Here is an 18031-nt window from a genome sequence, read left to right on the forward strand (position 1 = left end):
GGGATTTCTTAAGGTGATTATTTATTAATCCACTGAAGCCTACTACTATAGAAGGGATGAACCCATGTCTGCACTGAACCCACTCACAACCCAGTGCCAACTACCAAAGCAAGAGTATGCTGGGAAGACTTGGCAAGACATGAATAAACCAAGCTTGCCGTGGCGTTCCTGCATATTTTGGCTTTAAGAAACCATTGACCAAGCGTAGGTTTTCAGTCCTATTTTGAGCATGCAAAATTACGTCATTTGATACTTTTTCAATGCTTTCTGTCACCAAATCCCACATTACTTTTGTATGCACACAAAACTTTATTATACAGTTCCTCATATTTGTAGATGGGTGTCAGGCAGGCACTTCTCTGTACTGCATGCTGTATGAGCATACCTAATACTTGGCTTAAAATTCCAAGGTTGTTCCCTTCAGCATGCATGTCTCCTCGACCTGCGTAGGACAGGGTCTACAATGACAAACTCAGAGCTTAGCACATCATTACAGCGCCTGATGAAAATTTTAGCACACCACAGTTAGCGAGGGGGACATATCCTTTTACTGGTGCTCCTCATCTTTTTTTCTTTGATCTGCTGTAATGTGCCATTGAATCCCAAAGTCCTACTCTTTGCCTGCCATTCTGTGTCAATGCCATCCATGATAGATAAAACCAAGCCATTCACATTACTATTAATGGCATTGTGTAATGTGGGGGGAATACATTCCTATAAATTCATAGGCATGGTTGGACTGGCCCTTACCGCCACCCTGACAAACTGAACTAGCCATCCATCAAGCTAATAATCCAATTCAATTCAATTCAAGTTTATTTGTATAGCACCATATCATTCAAAAGCAGTTCAGCGTGCTTACATGCTTGCGTACATAAAAACAACATAAAACAGCAAGAATGTGCAAATTCTAAGATAAAATCAAGATTCTGTGAACGTTAGACATGGGGTCACAGGAGGGGTTGGGTAATGGCCCTTGATATCATCTCTTGCATATGTTGCTTTAAGCTTCAGAGAACGATCAGTGCAATGTCCTCCACATCTCCTTGAAGTAAATCTAAATAGCTTAGAGTGGTCGTATTTTCCTCAACAATAAATTGAAGTAGACAGTGTGAAAGATGGTCTGGCTTGAATCTAAGGCCTTGTGAAAGCTTTCTACTCCCGGCTATCATATGAAGGTTGTGGAGTGGTCAGTCTCTGTCAAGATATTCTGCATCATTTGTGAAGCAGCTATGGCTCTTAGTAAAACTAATAAGTTGCAAGCATAGACAAGAATTGTTAATTGGGTGAGAGTCTCTTGCTGTATCAGCTGGCCACTAGCTAGCCCCTGATAATGATACGTGTCCACCTTCCTAAAATAGGCTGTCAAACTGCAGAAACACAGGTTGGTCAACAACTCCGAGGCCACATGTGACTCCTAGAGCTAAGAATAAGCAGAAACCTTAGCACATTAACAGTCAGCCAGTCATCAAAGACAGGGTATTAATAGATCAGAACTGTGTCTTCAGCAACAACAACAGCAGACAGTCTGAAATGACTGGTTTAAAGCCCTATGGCTGTTTTACCTACAAAATCTTCAAAGAAATGACTAGTGCAAGAAATATTATGGGTATATAGAAAACCAAGAAGCCACAACATCAAACACAGAGCGACTTTCTATTTCCTCAAAACCAATTATGATTGAAAGATCCATCATAAAACTGTATTCCAGAAGAAAAGTGCACACCATAATTGATGTCTCTGATGCTCCATCCCTAATTAAGTCAGGTTAGGTATAAAATATCGCCTAACTAACGAGGTAGACAGACAGCATCAAAAAAGCATCTGAGCTCACTTTTGTTCGCGAATACTTTCCCTGAAAATAGATTCTGTTACTTCATGCATTGTGGGAAATGATCCATTGAGAAATACAACCGATGATAGGTCATAAATTGTTAATGTTATTGGAACAAGTTTTGAGTTTGAAAGTATTCACACACAGAAGGGTGGAATTCTTGAGATACTTGTGTCCAGATGTCTTGAGTATTGTGCATCATCTTGGATCTTGCTTAATCTGAAAAGAACATTTGCCTGACCTACTTATGGGTGCTCTACAGCTCAACCTGCTATATATTTTATATTTTGATGCCGTGGAGCCAAATGTTTTCTTGCTGTTTTATGACTATTCTCTGTCAGACAAACAGGAATCTGAAGAGCCTATTTTTGATCACGGTGTCACAGGCGAAGGTATTCACACCAAGACAATTAAGCTAGACACAAAAGGACACTCTCTCCACCTGTCCTTGAACACTGCCTTTCAGCTGTGATGTCAAGGGACAATAACATTCTTGCTGTTCGGCAATCTTCAGCTCACCATAATGTTATGATATTTACCCATTACTATTGCCAGAACACCATAAATGGATTTAAAGCCTTAACCTCTAAACTATTCAAATGTAATTTAGAATATGTTCCCACAAAAAATTTGAGTTTTCATTTTACAAAGCTTTGAAAAGAAGCCGTCCTGAATTATTATTGCAGTACTGTAAATGCATACTTTTGATTTAAACATTACATTACTGACACTTGTATTCCTAACCACAGTTATTACAGTCAGAGGTGACAAATAAATAAATGCGGTGTAATGTTTCAGTTGATACAGTCATGGACGTTGTCTCAATCCCAAATCAAGCTAGCCTCTTAGAAAACCGAATACAGTCCACCACAGTCACCCAGTGGGACTTAACCATGTGTGCTGCCAGTCATACTGTGAGTGTGTGTGACCCTTTGACCATGAAGCCCATTCATTAATTGTCATACAACAAGCCCACACCTTCCCTTCTCTCTTTGCCACAGATCATCTTTGCCTCCCCAAAAACAACAACAGCCACACAGCTGCTGCTTGGCCTTTCCCCAGGCCAGGTCCTCTCAGTCAGTACAACCACTAGCCAGGCCACACAACCGGTGGACTGTTTCTGTTTACTCACCCTTTTGCCCTCTTTGCCTGGTTGCCCTGGCTGACCTGGCACCCCAGCCAATCCCTGGGGAAAGGACATGTATCTTAGTGAATTGGGTGCTACATTCATGTCCATTTGGTATTGCAGGAAGAGATTATGGCTTGCTTCTTGTAAAAACTGATGCAGACAGATGTTTGTGCCACATGTTCTCAGCAGACCAGTGGATAACTAGTGGGCTTATTTGTAGTGATAGCAAACACAGCATTAGCTTAGTTAAAATCTGCATGAATAGATAGACAGGAGCATGTACAGCTGTGGTTTCCAATCTTAATCATGAATAGTTTTTAGATGATTTCTCCACGATCCCCTTAATAAGCAATTTGCAGCTTCAGCTGAACAGAGCTTCATTCTATTATTTTACACAGTATCTTCATAAGGAACTATTAGCTAAGTTAATCAACATATACGCTGAGTCATGATTTTGTTTTGAAGTTCTTGCGCAAGGATGTGCTTATGGGGCTTCAATAATTGCTTGTCGAAACTAATAGTTGTGCTTGATTGCTTGAGAACATGTTACATGCACTTTGTCAAACAAGAAAAACTATACTTAACTGTGATGATTAATGTGTTACCTTGTCTCCTTTGTCACCTTGAGGGCCCTGAATGTGGCAAAAAAAAGCACAATTTAATACAGAATGCTGAGATATTTTCAGCGAAAACAATATTAACTAAATTCGAGTACCTGCTCTCCTTTGAGACATTCTTTGTCAGCCTAGAAATTAAACAAACAATTATGAACATGTCAGTCAGTATGAAAACACGAATCACATGATTCATATACAGTATAACAATACATGTTTGCAAGTTATGGGCAAGCGACACAAGTGTCATGAGGTAATTATCCTTGGCTGCGATGACCCGAAGAGAAGTTAGGGCTTGACTACTACAACTCCCCCAGTCACCCTGCTGGCCACTGTCAGGAAAGGGCAGACGGAGTCGTCTATCCACCAGGCCACAGAATGGACACAAGGCCACATACAACAGCTCAGCTTTCAAATACAAGCCGAATAATTGGTGTCCTCTTTCACACGCTGTTGACTTGACTAGGAAACAGCTGCAGAAATGGACATTCACAACATATGTCTTCCACATTAGTCAGAGGCCTCATGCAAAGAACAAACAACAAAAGAAAAAAGAAACAATTTAACAAGGAGGCTGACAGCCCTTTTTGCAGCTGTATCTATAAAGAAGAGTGACAGCTCTGAACTGTGACTCCCTAAATAAAACATGCCTCAGTCTCCCTGCAGTGCTTTTGCTAATAAATCAATTATTCATGTTCAACGGTACATTTTTCGTTATGAGTTCTGACCTTGAGTAATAACCAATATAATGCAAATCCACTACCGACAAGTCGACACTACTTCAATAACTTCCTCCCAACATTTTCTGCTCACACTCACCAACCATTTTACTGGCATGATGTGGGAAAGTTTGGTAAAACCATGTTCGCTAGTTAGAGAAAGATTGTGCTTGTCCTTTTTAATGTAAAATTAGCATCAGAGAATAGCTAATGGAAGGCGGCAGTGTTCTGTGGGTATCATAGGCACTTTGGTGACATAAAAGGGGCAAGCCAGAAGCAGTGGGACACAGCTTTTGTATCACTCCAGTGCTGATTAAAACTGGCAGGCTGATCCCCTCATGATGTGTACATAATTAGCTAGCCACCCGCAGTATGCCTTTAATCTTCAGTAGCCGTCAACTCCCTGGCTACAATGCATTGAGATTATGCGTGTTTGCATTTGTGCCCACACATTGACTATATGTGTTGATAGATGACTATGCAAGCATCTGCAAGTACATATATCTGCTGTCTGCTGACATATGTATCTTCAATTTGTTTGTGCACTGGAATGAGTACATTTCTGGGTTATGTTCTCTGTCCTCTGGATTTTACAGGACCACAGAAAAAAAACCCCACTAGTACAGCCAGTCCAATTATAAGATCGAAATAAATAAAGCATGGTGTGGTTCTTCCTGCGTGTCTGTAAATGAAAAGTCTGCAGGGACAGCTACCAACCCAATAAGTGCATGGCTCACCCATGTAGGATACAGCCAGCAACTACCTGTCAACCTCCACCCCCACTCTGAGGCTTGGAGCCCCATTCTTATCTGCCTGGCTGCTCATCCCTATCCTTTTTGGCCCAAGTGAGGATGCCCACTGAGCCCTGTCTATCTGCTCCTTTTTTTGACCCATTCCCAGGCGATGGTAATGTGACACAGAGACTGCTCACCTGAGTGCCTCACTTTCCATCTCTGTGGGCCAGATGCTTTAACACTGTGTGTAGCGCCTGGTCAGCCAAAAGGCTGTGATATTTACAATGCTTAGTCCAGCCATTTCAGGTCACACCTGCATGAGTACATTTCAACATTTCTAGCTCTTTTGAATGGCCTTACATATACAAATAGCATAATGAGATGTAAATGAAACAGTGTAAACTTACAGGCAGCCCCGCAGCTCCAGGCAGACCCACATCACCCTGTGAAGGAAGATAATAATTAGTGAAAACTTCTAAAACTACTGTCAATAACATCTTTAACTGTGTGCAACGGAAATGGCTAAGGCTAAATCAATACAATATATTTTGACGTTTTAACATCTAGCCCTAAAGGCCAGCCATCATGTTCTTGATAAAAACTGGTCAGGTAAAATAAGATTTACTATGCATAACAGTAATATTTCAACACATGCACTATGTACTATAGATAGTACATAGTTAACTGGTATTTACAGTATGTCTTGAAATGAAGCCTGTCTGATGACTTTCACACTGTCAGACAACTGGCAGGTGGGCTAGTGCTATTAAATGTGACAGGCCTTAAAATAAACACAGCCGTACAATATCATGTAAAAGCTTTGCAGTATTAACAATGGACAGGTATGATAACATTGTTTGGTGACTGTGACATACAGGCAGTCACGGAAAGTCATATAAGGAAAGAAGTAGATGTCTTTTGACGCTAGCCTCACCCACTGTAAGCAATGATCTCACATGCTTTTTACTGCTTCTCTTGTTTTTTGTCTTTTCAGATAAAACTCATGTATCATTGTCCAATATTTCTGCAGTTCTCTCCCCTTTTTGCCACAATCCCAACAGACTTTACAACTGGCAATACCCTTTTATCAGATGTGGATGAAAGAAAAAAAAAGGTGCTTGTAGTTCATATCCATTTTGTTGTCTAAATGAATGTCACAGCTAAAATATGCCTGCTATGGGATATTCAGAGGACTCATTACTTTATGCTTCCAAATCTGCCTCCCTCTGTCAGTTTCAATACAAACAAACGTTCTCTCCACCCCCACCCCCACCCTCCCATCCGGAAAATAGGATAAAATACCCTGTGATTCTCTGTTGTCTTCACAGAAACACACAGACCTCATTATAACTTCAAGGCTGGCAGACAGAGCATTGCACCTACAATTATGTGGTGAGTTCTTCCAAAAGACAACAACAACAACAACAACAAAAAAAGCCCCAATACGGGAGGAAAAATAAAAGAGCAGGAGATATGGCAACTAATTACAGGAAAAACATTTCATCTCATACATGGAAAATAATCCCACTGTGGGATGAAAAGAAAAGAAAACTTTAAAAAGACCAATATTTTCTGCATTGCAACAAGAGTTAATCTAATTCATATCAGTGATGTCAGTGAACGGACTATAAAGGGGCTGCAGATAAGAACAAGGTTTTGCATCAAACTCCTCTGCAGCACTTCCATTTTGTCTTAAATCCCAGGTTTATGAAATCAGTTATAGCCTACTATACGTAACTGTTGGATTCCTAATATTTGAGACCAAATGTCAAATATATTCTAAATCAAGAGCCCCTGTGAAGAGTCCCCAAACGAGAAGGCAATAGTATGCAATCCACATTTTTGCTGTAGGCTTTAGTCCCATAAAAAAACTGTTTAGAGAGGGCAAGATAAAGGGATTTTGTTGGGTATGTCCATTACGAACAGCTATCTCTATGAATATACAAATACTCTGCAAATATAGAGCGTGGAACATTTTCTCTCAGCCGGGATAAAAGCTACTCTATATGACCATCAATAAGGTCTTTCTAAGTTATGATAGCAATAACAGTATTCTTTAGCTGGCCATGTTTGGAGTAGCAATCATAGCAGCACTTCAAACAGATGGGCAAACCCATTATTGAGACTGGGATTACAGCTCATGAAAGCAGATTCCCTGAAGTATCTATTTTCATTAAAAAAAATAAAAATGAAAACAATTACAATGCAATTTTGTCCAGGCCACTATGTATGGCAGACTCACTCACTTTGTTTCCTTTGGGACCAACTGGACCAACTGGACCAACTGGCCCTGGGTCACCTTTCAGACCCTGGGAACAAAAATATACAATATAATGAAGTATATTTCCTTTCATTGAAAATGACGGATTAAAATATTGTTAAAAAAAATAAGCCAACATGTGTTACTGTATGTCAGTATGTTGACACAAGTATCTCATGCAGGTGTGAAATTCTCATGCCTGTCACAACCAGTCAATGAGAAAAGAGCAGATAATCAATCAATCATTAGATACTGCATGTACCAAAATGCTGCTGAGATGCTGAGAGATTTACAATCAGCTGGTTACACAGTGTCTACCCCGAACTCCTTCTCTGTTTTCCCTCATTACACTTAGGCTTAGCAAGGACTATGATTGTCATTACTTTTACACCTTGAAGCAGAGGACCTGGGGGTGGAATTGAACTATGTAAGCTCGGGGCAAAGTCAAGCCTCACGGTGGTGAAATGTGAAATAAGAAGGACAGCTGAGATAAAGCGTGATAGCTGATGAATGAGGCTTGACACATATTGACAGGCTAAATTTGCAGCAAGCCTTGTTAGGTGTGACACATTTGGGCCAGTAGCAGCAACTCTTTGAAATAGGTTGGGGAGGGGGGGCAGGAAAGATGGGGAGTGTGAGCGGTCTGTAAAATGATTCAGAAATACAATAATTTGTCATGGTTAAATTTAGAGATAGAAAGGCTATTAATAGTGAATTATATATCTGCAGAAGATGATTACCTACCTTCATCACATTAAGTCTGGCTCCGCCAGAGACGTGACTAATTCATTGCATATTCCCTGCAAGCCTCACATTAAACACTACCATTCAGAAAACAGAATATATACTGGTGTAAAATAATTGCCCTTATGGTAACGCCAGCTAATACAGCTTGCCTATAAGTTGCACTTATAATGACATGATTGTGATGTGATTTTAACAGATTGTATCACTTTATGTGGCCCCTCAGCCCACGCACACTGTCAATAATAGGGCAGCTGTCTCATAGCTGTACATGAGAGCCCAATTCTTTATTTAAATCGACAGCCTAACCACTTTACTGGGGCAATCTGACACAAGGGGATCCAGAAGCAGTTATTACCAGAGCTTTGGCAGAAACAAGGGAGAATCAAGTACAAGGCTCCTCTGATAACGAGGACGTAAACAACTTCAGGTTCTGTCGATTCTTGTAAGAATGTTGCCACCATTTTTGTAATAAGGACATTTTGTCTTATTGTTATGGTAAAAAAATATAAATATGTTTTCTTATTGTAATACTTTACAGTCATTAAGTGGTTTTCAGAAAGCTTTCCACAAAGCTGACATTTGCTCCCATTCACAGCTTTGTGAAGTTATGGGCAAATTTAAACACATTTCTAAAACCACATTACTACACATTATTCACCTCAGCCATAGAGAATGACATACTTCAGCATCATGTATTAAATTACAAAGAATCAATAATGTCATACTGATATACCAACATATTCATAGGACAGAACATCTATCAACTTGGCAAAAACATTTTGCACATTTGCAACCTCAAATAAAAAAAGAAGCCATGATTTTAACAGCGTGATATGTTACAAAGAGAATCCGAAATTAGTGTTGTTAGGAGATATAAGAGCTGTGGTTTGCATGGCTCTGAAGCACTAAACTCAAAACTTAAGGCATGTGCAGAGCAGCTCGCTGGGGTCTTTACAGATATTTTCAACCTGTCCCTCGCCCAAGCAGCTGTGCCAGAATGCTTTAAATCCACTTCCATTGTGCCAGCGCCGAAACACTCGACTCCTACGTGCCTGAACGACTACCGCCCTGTAGCACTCACACCCATTGTTATGAAGTGCTTTGAGCGGCTGGTCCTGGCACACCTAAAGGACTTTCTCTCATCCACACTGGACCCATACCAGTTTGTCTACTGTAGCAATAGGAGCATAGAGGATGCAGTCTCCATGGCACTGCACTCTGTACTCACACACTTGGACAATAAGAACACTTATGCACGACTGCTGTTTGTTGACTTCAGCTCTGCATTCAACACTGTCATCCCTTCCAAGTAAATCACCAAACTTGGAAACCTGGGCTTTAACACCTCCATTTGCAAATGGATTATGGACTTCCTGACAAACAGACCTCAGCTTGTTAGGTCAGGCCACAACTGCTCCACCACCATTACACTCAACACGGGCATACCAGAGGCCTGTGTGCTGAGCCCTTTCCTCTACTCCCTCTTCACACTCGACTGCAGGCCTGTGCATGGATCTAACGCCATCATCAAGTTTGCAGACGATACTACGGTGATTGGTCTCATCAGCAACAATGATGAGACTGCCGACAAGGAGGAGGTCCAGCACGTGACCACATGGTGCTCTGATAATGATATGCTCCTTAACACCTCCAAGACAAAGGAGCTCATCGTGGACTTCAGGAAGGAGAGAGGAGGCACACATGACCCCATCCACATTAACGGGATGGCTGTTGAGCGTGTCTCCAGCTTCAAGTTCCTGGGGACCCATATTTCAGAGAACTTGTCCTGGACTACCAACACCTCCTGCCTGGTCAAGAAGGCTCACCAGCGCCTCTTCTTCCTGAGGACACTGAAGAAGACCCAACTGTCCTCAGCTATCCTGGTGAACTTCTATTGCTGCACAGTAGAGAGCATCCTAACCAACTGTCTCACAGTCTGGTATGGGAACTGCTCTGCTGCAGAGCGCAAGGCACTGGAGCAGGTGGTGAAAACTGCCCAGTGCATCACAGGGACTTCACTTCCAGCAGGTGAGGACATCCAGAGGAAACGCTGTCTGCGTTGAGCCCGCAGCATTCTTAAGGACTCCTCTCACCCCGCCCAGAGACTGTTCTCTGCCCTGCCTTCCGGCAGGTGCCTCAGGTGCCTCTGGACAAGGACCACATGTTAATTTGCACTACCGGACTATTTATTTATACATATACTGCATCATTTGCACTCCAGTACTATATACTGAATACTGCAATAACTCATCTACTGCACTGTTAACTATTTTTCTATAATTTGCACTACTTAATATTCACTGCACTACTGTTCTGCCCAGTCCAATTCATTATTGTACATATCCATCAGTATACTTCTGTTTGTAATGCCATCTGTATATAAGGTCCATAGTACCACTTGTAAATATTTTCATAATATTGCTCTATCCTGTATTTATGCACATACTTTATACCCTGCACTTGCTTATGGCACTTCTGGTTAGACCTAAACTGCATTTCATTGCCTTGTACTTGTACATGTGTAATGACAATAAAGTTGAATCTAATCATCTAATCTAATGTCATATTGGTGGGCAAAAATCAGTTAGTCCTCGATATAATACAAACAAACAAAAGTGAAGGGCCCAAAGGATTGGAGTTATGGCTCAATTATTGTATCAATGGCCTTGAAGCTGCAGTAGGCAAAATTATTTCATTATAATTTTGGTTGAAATAACTCATTTTGACCATTGCATGTTACTAACAATATTTAATTGAATGTGTGTCTGTGAGCACCCGCCCCTTTGTATTTAGTTGTTTTTTTTAAACTGGACCCGGTCTGAATCAAATAACCAATCAGGGTTAGCTAGCACGTAACTAGCCAATCATAGTGACTCAAAAACAGAGAAAAAAACATGTCTAGTGCATCATTTGGCTTAGCAGAGTGATAGGAGGCAGCAGAGAGAGAGGTTTTGCAAGGTTTTGTGTATGTTCAAATACCTACAACTGCAGCTTTAAGTTGAGGAGTAAGCTGGCCTGTTTTGTCAATCCCACACCCGGCCACTGCCGCAAGATTTCTAACCATTAACACACACTTCTGAATATATACTGTATATGGGCATGTTTTATCACATAGTTTCTGATTTCTTTGACTCCATTAATTTTGTGTTGTCTGAATTCATGTGCTTGTAATTCACCTGAAGTGGAGCTTGACTCAGTCCAGAAACAGGGGAAGTTATGATTTTAATATGTATCAGTGACCTTAACTTAAGTGACCTGCAAAAGGCTGACCACTGGTAAAAATCAAAAACACAGGAAATTCAATACATGTAAGCTAAATTAATGGGTTCTATATTAGATTGGAGATAACACCTGCTTAAAGTGAAGCCCTACTGTAAATTACTTTGCAAAATGAACCCATCCCCAACATCTTTTCCTGCACACTGCAGACACAAGACAATACAGTATGCTTACAGAAGAGTTGACAGGGAACTGCTATAATTCAAACTGAATAATGCAACTGGAATTGTGCAAGGTGGTGAGTTATTTTTCCATAGCACATGTCCTTATCAGAAACTAAATTCAGGTCAGTCAGAAGCTCAGTCAATCAAAAAGTCACTCTTACCATATATTGAATCGCTCACCCTGTTTAACAGTCTAGCTAAGCTTTGCAACTGTTGTGGCTAATCTGTGTGCCACAAAAAATGTTTTCTGCTGGCAAATATTTTAATTACAACTGTCAACAAAGCAGTTTTACATAAAAGATTTGGAATTAATCAAGTTTGCCATATGCTAACAATGCACTCTCTCAACCAATGCTAAGTGATGCGCACTCTCCCATGTGTGCTTGTGGTTGTTAATTTAGTATGACAAAAGATACTTTGGCTACGAAAAAAGAATAATATTTTTGATTAAAAAATATATATTTTTAATAAAAACTTGGCTCGACTATGTGACTATTCAGATAATTCCAGTCCTGCAGTAATGTCAGTGACAGGACCTGTGGAACTGCACAGCCTCTGGACTTGTCTGTAGTGATGTAAATAATAACCAGTGCAATTAAAAGTGAGCCCTCACTTTTTTTGGCTGAGGTTTTTGGCAGTCTTGCAAATTTTGCAATAAATCTTAGTCAGGCACATACAAAATGAACATACTGATTTTCCTACAGCGGTTACAATACACCATGCTGTCTGAATTAATCCAGTTGGTGCTTTGAATTTGTTCTCTATATTTTGGGGTATTTTGTATTAGGGCACAAACAATTGCTTGCCAAAATAAAGACTACATATCATAGTTTTATTTTGTCAAAAAGCTTTTATGTGATAATTTTTGTGAAAGAAAGAAAGAAAGAGAAATGTTGTGTTGTTTTAATAATATGCTGTGTAAATAACATAACATAAAAATGTTTCAATTTATTCAGCTATCCCCTTTAGGAGAGCAGAAATTCAAGATAGTAAACAAATACTGTATTTAATAAAACTGATACATGACAAGGTTTGTCCCAAAGCCCTGCTAAAACTTGTCACTGTTGCAAATGTTGTATAAAATTGTGCAGTCAAGTGTTACCTGCCAATTTTATACACTTGTCACTGTGTAAAGTTGTGCCAGAACACTCTCTCAGCCTGTTTCTCTCCCTTCTCCAAGCCTTCACCTATAGAGACTTTTAAAAGTTATTATAATGTTGCTTTTGTTATCAGTTAGAACATAGCAAAACTAAATCTACATCAGTTGGAGTAGATAATAGAGCTGAAAGGGAAAAGATGTCAAATATAAGTATGTCAGATATTACAATATTTTGAACTATGCCATTGAAAACAACATCCTACTTACCTATGAAAGACTATATACACTGCTTTCAGACTAGCATCTGTGTATCCACAAATGCAATAGTTACAAGGAATTTCTGGGAACCCATATAATATTCTTAAAGTCAAAAAGAAAGGATTCCTTGAAATCTAAATGGCTAAATGTAGTTTTTAGCAAAGCAATAATTGAGATGGTGATCTAAACTACACTGTTATAAATAGTCTCAACTGAACAACACTAAATTATTCAAATATGATGTATGTTGATGATTGTCAAGAAGGTACCATCTCTGAAGTAGAAAACATCTAATGACCCCTGTGAAAAAGTATACTTTTTTTTATCATCCTACCTTCCACACCATAGCCTAGTTAAGATGCTGTCCTTCTGTCTATTGGACTCAGTCATGAGCCTATAGGCCTAATTTAGGTGCCCAGTGACATGGAGGGAGATGTAGACTAGAGGGGCTGGATATATTGTTAGCTTTTGTTGCAAGCTGAGGGCTTTGTTGCATTTACAGGGAAGGATGAACGAGGGAGAAGGGGCTGGGAATAGGCTGGTGCTGGCTGTGTGGCTGTGGTTCCTGCAGCACGAGGTCAGAACACTGTGGGGAGCTGTGTACACTTGCCTGCTAATTACACACACCACTGTGTCTCGTCACTCCTGTAGCGGTGGGGCCATAAGACAATCTGGCAACTCCCCAGCACAAGACAACTAAAGCAAGCGGATAAACAGAGCCAGAGAAGCGGGGATGCACAAATGCAGTCTAATTACGTTTACTTAAACCTTTTACCAACGAGATCAGCTGCAGGTCAGTGCCCTTGTCTGACAAGAGGTAGACTGATTGCAAGTTTTAGTTACTGTGCACAATTTCAAACAAACTGGGGTTGGCCTATTGGGGAGAGGCTAAATTAAAATTGTATATGTATTAAGTATTCAGAACATTTTAGTGGGGAAATGTTGTAACACTGAATGACAGGCCTTTATAGCTCTGTGGAACAGGATCTCTAAGTAACATAGATATCTTGAGTGCAGGCCTACAAATGCCAGGGAGGTTACAGCAGGAAATGCCTTTTGTGACTTTCCATTTGCTCAGCGATACACCACCACATACAGTGGAGTATAAGACTAATCACACTGACATTGACTGCTAGAAAGGATAGCTTATTAGCATGTCTATTACACTCTATGAATAGATACAGTTTACCAAGGTATCCTAAACAAAGAGCCATTGTGTGAGGATATCAGAGTACACTGTCAGAGATCCTCTAGTGCAGAGGATATCATGTTCCATCAGTGTTGCTTGACTCCTTTTTCTGACACTTCACTGAACTGAGCAATTGAACATCATGTATGAACAAATGTAACTTGGATAACATGGTGGGCACTCCTTCTGTCCCATAGGACGTGTATCTGCAAAACGATCGTAGATCACATGCTCATACATAGAATTCTGGCTTATCAGGTGTCTACTCCAGCCTTAAATAACATACTAGCTTTAAAAATGGAATATGAGCTAATTGCAGTAAAGGGACAGATCGGGTAATAGAGTCTGGTAGTCACAGTAAATAGGTTAACTGAAATCATCAAGCAAGTTCATTTGCGCAACGTAAACATTTTTAATTTGTTTACCATCAAATATAGTAACCTACATCTTTTCTGCTGTTCTTACTATCTTCACCTGGCTCCTAACTTGCTCCCTTTTCCGCCTTTAAATAAATACAAGGAGCATTACAACCATAATTTACTGAAGTTAAAGTATATGTTTTGATGGGAGCATTAAAACACTCATTATATTATTATTAATTATATATATGATCACATGATCCACCTTTGCAGCTCTAAGTTTAAACAGAACTAAAGGAACCATGCAATAGCCAAAAGGTCTGTGTCTATCAATATCTATATTACGGACCTAGAACATCTGCAACCAAGGTCCTTCAAATAATGTCAGACTTTTAAGTCTCTAAGAACTGATTACTGTAGGTGATTAACTGGTTAAGTATGGGCAGCCTTATTGCAGTCTTATTTAGTCGATGAGGCTCAATTTCATCCACTCACCTACAGAGGCACAGGGGATACTGGTTTTAACCCATTAATCCTGTACTCAAGAAATCAAATAAATCACAGAAAACAGCACGACTGCGGCAAAGACTAATAATGAACATCCCATCACACATTTATGCTGTAATTTCATGGGTCGGAAGACTTTGTTAGATCTTAGATTTATTTGGTTTCCACAGCATTTCCAGAAGGATGCATACAAAGAAAATGTAATGCATTGTCTCAATTGTGATAAATGGCTGAAACTTGTGTTGGGAATATTTGCTAAAAACCACTCAGGGTAGAAACGACAAATTCTGTTTAATCTCTTCACTTGAAAGCAGCTACAATACATTTTTTATGTTAACAATGGATCACATGACTACTTGTAAGTGAAAGGAGTTGTTCATAGTGACAAACCAACAGAGAATATCACCCCACTTTGTAGTTCTCCTCAGCTCTACAGAGCGTTTTAGAGTCAGCTCATTGTTTTGATTTTATTTTAAGCAGAAAACCTACTATATGCTTCCTGCCCAGCACTAAATGGTAGACAGATAAAGTTAGCAACTAGCTTGTGAACATATTGGAGCATTTAGCTGCTTAAGAGCCAGATAGTTAACTCAGGAGTTAGTGGAGATCAAAAGCAGAGCTAAAAGAAGAGTGAATATTGGACCCAAATTCATCAGGTGGCCAGCAATCTGATTTCAAATGAATGCTAATGGTGCTTCGTAACTGCAGGATGTGTGAGAAGGCAACTGTTTAGTAACACATTTGGAATATCACCTGAAAAGGTGATAATACTGTATGATGTGTTTACAGCTTGTTTTACGCTGCCCCTAAGTGGCCACAAAATCAGTTAATGCAGGTAATGGGAATTCAAGCTTTTTAAGCTCAAAGTAATTTGTTTTCACAGAAATATCTAAAACTGCATCCACTGCAGAGTAGGTTTCCTATAAACTCATTTAGCCAAGAGGTGTCAATGTCATCTCTGTGCGTCCAGTACAAAGAAAGGTTCAGGACATGTTTAACTTACATTAGCTCATTAGCTTGCTAGTTAATAAGATACAGCCGGTTTGAAGCATACCTTTTTCACTTTTTGATTTAGCTAGACCGGCTGTTTTTGTGCTAAGCTAGGCTAAACACGTCTCAGAGCCATCCATTATTATACATAATGGGTGTCTGCAATGCTTCAAAAATGTAGTCCCCATTTCTTTTCTTTGTTTCAAATCACTCAAGGAAGTAGGGCACAGTGTAATAAATCCCTGGAGGGTACGCATGGTGAGCCATGTGAGTGTGACCAAAGAAAGCCCAACCACCCATATGGGATGCACAAAGATAAAAAACAAGTCATCTCTCCTGCTAGCCTTCTAGGTAAACATAGTCATGTCCCAGACCTATCCCTGTACTGGACGCATAGAGGTGAAATTGATATTGATCTTGTCATCTGACTATGGGCTTAATGGCATAAAAGCGTAATTCTCAAAATGTTGGTGGGTTCCTTTAACTGCACAATGAATGAATGAATAACTTTGATTGGTGGCAGGACACTGGTGAAAAATGGAATTGTCAGTTTCCATATTTCTAATCACTGAATACTGACACAAGACTGAGACTCTCATTTCTGGTGACAAAGTTTCTGACTGAGAGCGACTAATGATGCCTCCTACACACAGAGGGAAGCAGGATGGCCTCTGAGCAGACATTTGGCCCAATGCTGCCAATTTAGCAACTCACTACACTTTTCAGACACCCACCTAGTGACATTATATCCCAAAATCAACAAATCTACAAACTTCTCATGACCATGAACACAATGTTATGCTAACCGCCCAAATATATTTGCTGAAAAATATATTATACAAATACATGGCTAATTGTGATTTGTACATCAGCCTGATGAACATAATTGTCATGCACATAGTAAAACCCTCCCTCCCCAAACAGGGCTGGATTCTGTACTGGTATGCAAATTACCAAGTGACATCAACTCTTCAACATTGACTTCTAGCAAAGTTTTGAGCAGCTGCTCTTCTTGGAAAAGGATTATCAACACAGTCTCAGTCTCTCCATAGTGAACAAGCTTCCAGCTGTTTCCAGTTTATGTACTGCTGATGTCCATTCAACTGGAGCCCAGGGTGAACCAGTGAGCGAAGAAAGAAGGGCTGCTCTCAAGCTCTGTCACTCTTTCCTCTTGATTGCTGTAGCAACAGTAGCAATCAATGAAAAAAACATGCAAAGTCTGATCCGAGGAGTCATTGTACGCGCACATTCTTCATTCATTATAGTTTGTGTAATATTATGACTACAAATCAGTCAGTCTTTGATGTGGACGGAGTTCATTTTCAGTTAGGTGGTCTCCCTTGCCTTCAAATTTCTATGTAAATAAACTTGATCATGTCATTCATATGCAAATGTGCACATGACGTCAACTGGCTTTTCAAGCTGCCAATAGCTGCTTACCTTGGAACAAAGCGAGCCATGCTGGTTGTGGGAAGACAAATTAATGATAACCTGCCAATTCAGTTTTTTTTTAAATCTTTTTTCCTTCAACCTGAATTTTACTTGGATTACGGTACAATTACATTTATCAACGGTAGCCTTCTTAGGGTAATTCACAGAAATACTGATGGGGGTTGAGGAGAGAGGGAAAGCAAGTAGGAACAGGTACAGAATCTATCCTGTCCGAGATGATCATTTCTAGTTGACCAGCTTCCTTATTCTCTTCAATGAAGAGTACAGTGACAGTAGGCTGCCATTCTTTCCTTTCATCAGCAGCTGCACCATTTACACAACATAAGGATTACTTTTGTTACAAAATGCATACATAGATAAAATAACTACTTCAAATTCTGCTAATGTGTTTTATCTTTTATTAAATTCAGTATGTGTTTTCTTGCAATCTTAAAAAAAAGAATGACATTTTCATACATCACTGTATAGCAGCAGTCTGTCTACACTGATGAAAAATGCATAAATATAATGAGGATAATGATTTGAGCTTTGCAGAAAACTGCATTTTAAACATTATGATTTAAAGGTTTAGTTATCCATTATCTATGCTGTTGTAACTGTACTTTTAGTACATTTTTAACAAGCTGCCATCCTACTCATACTAAATCATTTTTGAGTACCAGGTACTTCAACTTCTATTATATTGCAGCTCAATACT

The 18031-nt window shown here is 39.8% G+C and overlaps 1 protein-coding gene across 3 annotated transcripts in view; it reads right to left on the minus strand.

The window, feature by feature from the left end:
- LOC122884682 (collagen alpha-1(XIX) chain-like) overlaps positions 1-18031 on the minus strand; it is a 98295-nt gene that overhangs the window by 58113 nt on the left and 22151 nt on the right. For 2 of the 3 annotated variants that reach the window (XM_044214909.1, XM_044214912.1), the window contains exons 12-16: positions 7277-7339; positions 5438-5473; positions 3679-3708; positions 3569-3595; positions 2967-3020 (exon numbers count right to left, since the gene is read on the minus strand). In XM_044214909.1, coding sequence (XP_044070844.1) covers positions 2967-3020; positions 3569-3595; positions 3679-3708; positions 5438-5473; positions 7277-7339 — 210 coding nt within the window. The remainder of the gene's footprint in view (positions 1-2966; positions 3021-3568; positions 3596-3678; positions 3709-5437; positions 5474-7276; positions 7340-18031) is intronic. The other variant, XM_044214910.1, reaches the window with a different exon arrangement.

This window comes from Siniperca chuatsi, linkage group LG11, assembly GCF_020085105.1.
Source record: "Siniperca chuatsi isolate FFG_IHB_CAS linkage group LG11, ASM2008510v1, whole genome shotgun sequence".
NCBI lineage: Eukaryota > Metazoa > Chordata > Actinopteri > Centrarchiformes > Sinipercidae > Siniperca > Siniperca chuatsi.